The 9,372-nt window shown below is 40.2% G+C and overlaps 1 protein-coding gene across 2 annotated transcripts; it reads left to right on the top strand.

The window, feature by feature from the left end:
• The first annotated feature begins 1,361 nt into the window (after nt 1–1,361).
• On the top strand, nt 1,362–5,765 carry LOC101856311 (putative uncharacterized protein DDB_G0294196). 2 transcript variants are annotated; one of them, XM_005112280.3, is made up of 2 exons: nt 1,362–1,937; nt 4,094–5,765. In XM_005112280.3, exons 1-2 carry the CDS (start codon nt 1,653–1,655, stop codon nt 4,532–4,534), a joined length of 726 nt encoding a protein of 241 aa, XP_005112337.1. In that variant the 5' UTR covers nt 1,362–1,652; the 3' UTR covers nt 4,535–5,765. The 2 variants fall into 2 exon arrangements, with proteins under 2 accessions (XP_005112337.1, XP_005112336.1); XM_005112279.3 differs by lacking the exon at nt 1,362–1,937 and adding an exon at nt 2,917–3,557.
• Nucleotides 5,766–9,372: the final 3,607 nt, after the last annotated feature.

Genomic DNA, 9,372 nt, shown 5'->3' with positions numbered 1-9,372 from the left:
ATACGCAACGTTATACTGGCACTGTTAACGGCAAGATGTGTCAAGACAACGTCCATATTTGAGCGGAAAATAGTTACGCAAAAATTAACAACACTGAAAAGGGTTAATCAAAACGACAGGCCAAACAGAGCATCCACCAACCACCTTTTCCTACAGTTGTCGAGAAAAACAAAACACCAGCAAGCTGTGCAAACATGCTAAATCAATATCACAAAATTTCCCAGAGTTGAATAAAGAAAACAAAAACGTTCATTCTTTTTACAATTATACCAATATCATGTTTTGTTTTGTTTTGCTTCCCCCCCCCCAAAAAAAAAAAAGAAAAGAAAAAGAAAAGAAAAAACAAGGGAAATGATTGTTAAAACAACAACAAAAACATTTCAGAATTTCAATCTAATGGTTCCTGTCTTTTAACAGCTTTTCTAATGTTTAAAATAATACCCAAGATGACGTGCAACTGTTTTTTGTCTTCTTTTTTTATGTCCAAGCGACTCTGGACTGCTTATATAGTGTGAATAGAATACACTTTGCATGCGCATCACTCGGATGTTTTCTGGAGTTGATACAGATCGCATGTGTTTAACTCTTTTGCCAGTTCCTTTACCACTGTACTCTTCTTTTTCTTCTTCTTCTTTTTGTTCTTCTTCTTGTTGTTCTTCTTTGTTTTCCTCCTCTTTTTCTTCTTCTTCTTCCTCCTCCTCTTCCTTCTCCTCCTCCTCCTCCTTAAACACCAGATCTGAAACATGCGATCATGATTCACAATTTATTCGTATTCTATAACAATAACAGTCAAGTATATAACCAATTAACTGTAAATAAAAAAAAACCCCAACACAAGCTGTTATCTAGATGTAAACGTATTTAATAACATTATGTCTCTGAAAAGCAGCTCTAGATCTAGTGGAATTCAAAAGGATCACCAGTGAGAAAATTGTGTAAATTTAACAACATGGTGTTGTTACTTTCGTTGTGTCTAGTATTTTATTTTGGTGTGCCAAATTTACTTCGACACCGTAGGCTGATGAAACTCGTGCTATATGATATCATCATCTAAAAATACATCACACATCATTTTTAGGGTTCCCTTGCCGGTATTATTTTGCGTTCATTTATTTTAAAACCAACTCTGTTCGCGGTCCATGTTTTCTCCACTGTACAGAATGCCTAAATTTTCGATGAAAACATAGGTATCTTCGGAAATCACCAGTGAAAAATGAAAGAAAAATTGACAAAAAATGTTTTCTCAAAAAGTGATCGTTGTTGACAGTTTTACAACAAAACTGTTATAAAAATGCTTTCGCTATGTCGAAAAAATATTAAAAGTTAGGGAAATGACAAAATATACTTCAAGAAAAGCCAGTGTAGTGTAAAAAGCTATTTTGCTCTGTTTCTAATAGCAAATATCGAAACTGTTTATCGTTTCCATATTTTCGCGTGTTTTACTTAAACCCGCCAAAATTACGGGCGCGCGCAAGCACACTGACTATCTGGAAACCTGCCAGATATCTAGGTCAACAGCCCCAGTTCTGTGACGTAGTCCGCATTTTTCCAAATATGGATTTCGATCTGATCACGTGATCTGGATCTTTCTATGTCCCATGATGTAATGATGCTAAAAATACCAAGTGATTCATTGTGACTCAGGCCACTATATGAACGGAGGTACGGGTTTTCCATCTCAATACGGAATAGTGACTCATTGCCGATTTCCCTTCTCAGTGCCTACCCGACATTGCCCAAGCCGTGACACTGTCCACAGGCTTCCGTTTTTAAGAATTGGGGTCTTCGAACACTCGGAATTGGTCATTCTAGACTTCAAGATGTACACATCGCAGTCTGATACCCCTACAGCGACCAGCAGCTATGCCGAGTCGACCAAGTACGTGGCAGACATTTTATCGTCCATGGCTAACGGTGGAGTTGAGAACTCAGCCTCGGTAAGTTGCTTGAAGTTTCCATTTTGTCGATTGTTTATTGATACGTTTTGTTAATGTATAGCTTCCTAACTCTCTTGTAAATCGCTTGTCTAACTGTGGTTGTGATCAAATGTGCTGTGGTGTGCTGCGATAAGGTTAGGTCTACTCGAGGGAGGACGAAAGGACGACGAGGGGAGGAGGAGGAGGAGGGGCCTGCCTTCGTTCTTCTCAGTGTTCGAGACATGAAGAGTTGTTTCTCATCTAAGTCTAAACCCACTTCGAATTTCATCTCCATAATTGTATAACCCTGTGTTTTGTCGAAAGTGTTGCTGTATTGTGAAATTGTGTTGTGTAATCAGACAAATATGCGCCCCCCGAGGAGGCAACGAGCTATTTAGGAATTAGGGCAAGGGGCAAAAACTTTCTCGCTTGGGCCACTGTATGTGTCCCAGCCCGAGCCTCATCGAGGGCTCGACAGCCGACAGGTTTTGACGACCGCGCCATTTGATTGGCTGGAGATGACCTCACAGTTCGGGGGATGGGGTCACAAACTCAAGTATTGTCGCCGAGTATAGGGGTATACCGTGTGTGGGGGGTGGGGGATGTAAATACTAAACTTGCGCTCTCGCCGACTTGAAGTGAAGAGGAAAAGGGAAAAAAAAACCTCGTCATTATGCGACAAAAGCCTGTGTCTGTCAACAACATAGAAGGCATTGTGGTCGTTGCCTCAGATCTGTTGTTGTACTTGAGAAGGAGAATGAGAGCGCTCCTCCACAATGCCGCCCGCTATCAGATATATTGCGCGTACAACTAGCAGCGTTTTTACTCCACGACAAAGCAACAAGCCAAGCGCTCGTGTCATATCTTTACTAATCCTTCGAGGATAATAGAATTATACATCAAGGCCAACAAGGAGAACTTGAGGAATATTGAGAGCAACATTGTTGAACCAGAGTGCCTTACAGAAATTCATATGAAGAATCTAATATATATTTATATAATTTTTTTCCTGGAATTTTGCGCTTTTTGCAGACTTCGGATAATATTTATTTCTATATTTTGAGTTGGTGCCTTATGGAGTAAATAATATACAGAAGATATATTTTTTTTTCAAATTTAATTTTTCGATCCACGTGGGATCAGCCTTTGTCATACCCATGTGCCTTCAACATTGATTGATTTCGAGGATTTTATTTTTCCGTGCCTTCAGCGTTGATTTTCAGAATCAAAAGTTACCGCCAAAGATGATGGAATCATCCGTGGCTGTTTAAAAAAAAGGAGTTAATTTAATTTTTACTTCTCATTTGTGTGAAGATGACCATGGATTACCATCATCCATACAATGTGTATCCGGAGTATTATTGCCCCAGCTATCAGGGGCCCGGATATCCGTTCCCGTCCCAACAATCTCACCCACCCGCACATCCCCAACACAGGCAGCAAATGCCAAATCCGCAGAGGAATTTCAATAACAATGTCATCGGCAATCCAAACTTTATTTGCCCTCCTCCTCCTCCTCCTCATCATCAACAGCAACCTCCACCACAGCAGCAGCAACCTCCACAGCATTATTTCCCTTATCAGCAGCAAGGTCAACAACAACAACAACAACAACGCCAGCATTCCAGCTACACATCACCGGTCTGCACTTTTCCTCTGCTGTTGCAAAAATTCGTCATTAAAATTTTATGTTTTAACATGACAATATTTTGAAATAGTTTTTGTGGGTTTGGCAATAGCATAGATTTTCATTAAAATATTTTTTATAGATATTGTGTGTTGATCGTCAGTGGTATAGATTTTTATTAAATTTTTATATAATTCCCCAACAGCTACTTTGTAATTTTGAAAGATTTTAATTATTAATAAAATTAATTCATATGATCTCATTTGAGTTAGAAGCCTACTGAAATTTTAAAACGGCCCCTGTCAAAATGCTTTGTGAGCAAAAAGTTTATACTTTATTGAAAGCATTGGAAGATTGAGAATGAGAAAGTTTTATGGAGAATATAAATGATCATTTGGTTGGTTTTGTTGTAACTGAGTTTTTGTGCTTTAGTGCATCTTTGAAGAAATGATCCAGCTTGACTCTTTTCTTCATTGCCTTTCAATTTGAGCAAAGATGGAATGATTATTGTCCCTTTTCCTGACATAGTTTTTTCTGTCCTTTTTTTCAGTACGTGCCTAACTTCTTGGTCAGCTCTGGAACCGGACTCACGCCTACATTGACTCCGACCACTCTCGCTACCATCGAACAATCTTTTATGGAACTCCAAAACAATCAGCAAAATGGCGGCCGTGACCCGGTCACTCAGAGCGGGTTTGTCCCTCCGGTAGTCGATCCGGGCCACAGCGCCGAACAGTCCCAAGACAGCTACGACTACTCCTCCTCTGATGGAGAATGGGAGCCGAAAGCGAAGCGAGGTCGCATGTCTGCCGACATGAAAGACGTCAATCTGATTGTGACAGCTCATGGAACCATCAATGCCACACCACAGAGGAAGTACACAAGGAGGAATAAGGATGAAAAGGTAAGAGGGAAATTCCTAAACGTTAAAGTTCGAGACAAGAGGCAAAACTCTGTTGTAATACTTTTTTTTTATTGGAAGGGAAGATGATGAAACCTCACTAAAATTCCAAAGCAATCATCAGCAAAGAGCCTAATTTGTGCTTAGTGTACGTGGCACGAAACTGTTTTTTTCCCCCCATCTCCAAAAATGAAAAAAATGTGTACCAGGCCCTACATTCTTGTACTGAACAAATATTTTTATGATTACAACCTGCCAAACTGTTTCTTTAATCAATTTTTTAAACCTCTTTTAAGTATGTATAATATAATATTATATTCTGAATAGTGTAGTGATGCGAGTTTGGATTTTGTTTTGTTTCTGTACATAAGTCATGAGAGCAGAGATACTTGGCACAACGCCTTTTGGAAAAATCTTGTCTTTGAAATCTCAAACATGTAGGGTTGTAGGTCCAACTATATATTTTTTTTTTCAGACTTTGTTATAAAACCTTCTGTATTTTCCCCCCTTAGTTTTAAACCTAAAATGAAACTATTGTTTTGTACACAGTAATTCATTAGTTGTTTTTTCTCAAGTGACTTCCTATTCTTAAGTCAATAAAGTCTTATATGATTTGTTGTGGACAAAAAACCCCCTAAATCCTAAAAGTAGAAAATTCCCTGGGAAGTAGGAATCCGAATCCTGTTGTGGCACAGTGGAGCCTCAGGCTTTCTTGTGGTTTGGTGAAGCGGAATTTCTTTTCCTACTACTAGATCTAGTATAAAGTAAGGCAGATTTTGTAACTGAAAAGTACTTGATGGCTGTGCTATCATCACAGCTTGCTTGCTTGTTGGCAGAGGATGAAGGTTGGGGGGGGGGGGGGGGGGGAGAGGAGAGGACGGAGATGTAGTCACTTCTAATATTATCTCTGCTCATCATAGTCACATGATGTCTCTTAGTGGACTCTGCACTCTTATCATCACGGGCACTTTATGAATAATAATACTGATTACCTCAGGCTTACAGGAGCGCGGAATAATTTTAGAAATAACCGATTCCCAAATGGCATTTTGTTGTAGTTTTTAAATTTTTTATATATTTTAAAGCACTATTCCGTAGGAAATGATCATCATTCTTGACTCTGTAAATGGAAACTGACAATGAAATCTATTTCTGTTTCTGATGCGAGTGCGCCCAGGTAACATATTTATGTGCGAACAGTTGTCAGCTGGTGTTGACAACGTACAGGGAATCTGGCTCAATGTAATCCTAGTCGGTGAAATGCCCGGGCTCAGGAATTGGGTCATGTTTACGAAATGCTCTTGATGAACCTGCTGGCGAACATTCTCTCTCTCTCTCTCTTTTAAAAAAAAATGTTTTTTATTAATGTCTGTCTTGACCGCCAGAGACATATTTTGGACGGATCCCAATTTCTACTGGGAAATTTGCATATTGTGCGTAGTTATTTATGCGGGAATAGTGGTGTGCTGACTGCCGTAGGTCTCAGGTGTCAGTGGTGGCATCTCTGCCAGCTTGGATTATCATTGTGGAAAGTGACAGTTTGTTTTTGTATGTAGTCGTTTGCTGCAGGTGCTTGGTTTGATGAATTAAGCTCTATTTGCGGCTATAGAACAGTTAATCTTACGCTCTGTCATTGACGTCAACTTCCAAGCTTTACAAGCGGGTTTTTTCTTGTTAGTTATTCTTTTACCCCTTGCCCTTACTTACTATTATTCATTACTTTCTTCAATCTCTCCCCTTTATCTCTTTCTTTCTATCTTCTCTCGTTATCTCTCTCTCACTCTCTCTCTCTTTCTCTCTCTCTCTCTCTCTCTCTCTCTCTCTCTCTCTCTTTCCTCTCACTATCTATCTCTCTTTCTTTCTTTCTCTCTCCTTCTCTTTTTCGATGTATTTGCTCCTAAAGTTTGCTCCCTGTCAGGTGTTTGGTTTGCGAAGAGATTTTATTATTTGTGTTTGTTTTTGTGCTGCCTTTACCTGACAAATAGTTGCACATAAAGAAAATATGACATTCCACGTGCACTCTCCTCAGGGTTGCTCAAGTCTCTCTCCCTCTCTCTCTCTCTCTCTCTCTCTCTCTCTCTCTCTCTCTCTCTCTCTCTCTCTCTCTCTCTCTCTCTCTCTCTCTCTCTCTCTCTCTCTCTCTCTCTCTCTCTTTCTTTCTCTCTCTCTCTCTCTCTCTCTCTCTCTCTCTCTTTCTCTCTCTCTCTCTCTCTCTCTCTCTCTCTCTCTCTCTCTCTCTGTGCTCTACCTCTCTCCACCCCCCCCCCTCTGACTTTCCCAAACATAACCAAGTTTTTTCTTTCTCAAAAGACCCTTGTGTATTTATTCGTAAAAAGAGATAGCCTATTATAAACCTGTTATGAGTCCATGGTACTGGCATATATATAGTGTATCTGCTATGGCTTCTGTAACACCGCGAGATGTTCGAGTAGAAGAATAAAACCATTCCGTGTCTACTATAATGATAGTATAATAATGCAGGTACTGTAATTTCTTTAACGCTCACAAATCGCGTACAATCAGAGAGTAACTCTTTGATCCCAGTACAAAGCAGCTCTGGGCGCCTTACAGTACCTTCATCTTCACACAAAATACATATGCATGAACATGCAGCGTACATGATACGCTACTGTTACTCTGCTAAGTTGTGGCAATGGATGGGGCAGGCAGCAGTTCTAGATTGCCTCTTTAACAACGTAATGGAAATGTATACCTCTGTAACATTTCTGAATAATTCAAGTATTAATAGTAAAACCCTAAAGAGACCAAAATGATTTTCATGTTAAAAACGTTGTAGGACTATTATTCCGTGAAAAATGAAACTGCCGTGACATCGTAACACGAGGAGGGTGACTTGCCGACAAAAATATTTAAAATAATAAATTTTTGTTGTTGTTAGAAGCAACCTTTCTGTACATTTTAACCAGCCTGCTGCTGAGCGGGGATATGCGCTATACAAATGCTATCTATTATTATTATTATTTACTTTTAATTAATTGATATATTTATATGTATCATCAGATACCTTGGTATTTTTAAAAAATGTATTCAGTAGTGTCAATTACCGGTAACGTGGAAAGCTGGTGGTTGGCGGGCACTCTGGTGTGGTTTACTCTTTCTTTCCTATCTATGAAATATCTATCGTTCTCATGTCTCCTTTTTCTTCTCCGTGAGTGTTACTCTCTTGTAACACCTGCAATCTTCGGCAATTATGACTTATTTGTATTGCATAGGCCGTAAAACTCGTATTTTTAAGCTAAACTAATATAATATAGTGACCCAGAAGAACGCGTCAACGTTATTTTCGTGTTTTGATTTTCACGCTTTTCTGCGACTTTTTTGGCGAATTTTGGTAGGAATTATGAGTAGAGTAGTTAGTAGAGCGCACCCTGATCGAAGCAGGTACCCGCTTTAAGCTTAGTGGTGGATTAATTTTGTAGCTGCTCTTTTGGATACGGGTCATTCTTCCCTGACTCATGACTGGGGAATTCAATTACAATGTAGTTCATTTCTCCTCCAATTTCCGCTCTTATCTCTTTGTCCCTGGTACCTGTTGTTTGTTTGCTCTTACGGCTGTCAGACTTTCGTCTTCCATTTCGCTGGTCTTTCTCTTCTTTTTTTTTCTCTTGCCCTTGTTCTTGTTCTTGTTCTTCCCTCTTCTTCTTCTTCTTCTTCTTCTTCTTCTTCTTCTTCTTCTTCTTCTTCTTTCTTCTTTCTTCTTTTCTTCTTTTTTTTCTCCTTGTTCCTGTCACGCTCACTCACCCCGCTCGAAGTTTCCGCCTGTGTGTATTCTCCATATATTATGCACATGTCAGTATTAATCTATGTCACTAAAAATAAACGTGTCTACTGTGAATTAACCTTGTCCCGAGATGGAATCTTTCATAATCTGGGACTCCTCAACTCATTCGTTTAATATGGACCTCAACAGGGATTGCATGTTCATTTGAAAAAACCTACCCACCAACACACAATAGAGATTTCAACAGAACGAAACAAGGAGCCACTAGTCTTTCCTGTAATGCAATAACCCATGTCTGGAAATTGTTGTTAGCACAACGAACGTGCGACTCGGCGTTTTATGTTATCTCATAGTGACATGATAATATCACTACTTAGCGTCTGCCAGCCAGAGCCATGACTCACCTACCCGGCCCTGCACCACCACTACCTCCACCACCACTTCCACCACCTCCTCCACCTCCACCTCCACCTCCACCACGACTCCAAACTCTTAAAAACTCTTTTTTTTCTTGTCGACACCGTCCTTGCGGCGTTTTTTTTTTTTTTGGGGGGGGGGGTGGTTTTTTGAGGCCCCTTAACCCTATTCGTCCGTACGTCGTGTTTTATTATCGTATCCATACGACATGGGGAACTCGTGTGTGTGCCACCACTTTATAAAGAGGAAATTTACTCGTTAATCCGATCCGTGCGCTTTGCATAGCGGCTGTCTGTCAAAACGATTTTTTGAGAAATACTGAAAGTTCAAAGAGATCTTCGTCCTAGAAGTATTCTAAAATGTGAAGAATACAACCCCCAGGGTACAAAATGACCCCAGGGCGTACGGCTAGGGTTAACACGCCGCAATTTAAAAACAAGCTCCAACAAACTTCTTCGAATTTAATGAAAGGTGTAAGGTCAATGCCGCGCTGCGCGCCTGCCTGGTGCGTTTTGCCTGTTATCAGCATGAGTCACAGCCCAAGTATGAGGTCCCTAACTTGTAAGTCGTCTCCGGCGGCGATCCTTCACTTCACGGGCTCTTTCACTCTCCGGCTGGCCCACTGAACTGCCCTCGTTTGATCCCTCCCACGACATTTCTATCGGTTTTTTATCTCTTCTTTTTTTCCTCTCTCCGTCTCAAGTCTCTCTCTCCCTTTTTCTCTCGCTTTCTCTCTCTCTCTTTCTCTCTCTCTCTCTCTCTCTCTCTC

This window comes from Aplysia californica, unplaced genomic scaffold (genome assembly GCF_000002075.1).
Source record: "Aplysia californica isolate F4 #8 unplaced genomic scaffold, AplCal3.0 scaffold01224, whole genome shotgun sequence".
NCBI lineage: Eukaryota > Metazoa > Mollusca > Gastropoda > Aplysiida > Aplysiidae > Aplysia > Aplysia californica.
This window is presented reverse-complemented; position numbering and strand designations above follow the sequence as displayed.

Coding starts and splice junctions, on each gene's coding strand:
- LOC101856311 (XM_005112279.3), top strand. CDS start 3,231: ATGACCATGGATTACCATCATCCATACAATGTGTATCCGGAGTATTAT. Junction 3,558..4,093: donor ATTCCAGCTACACATCACCG/GTCTGCACTTTT, acceptor CCTTTTTTTCAG/TACGTGCCTAACTTCTTGGT.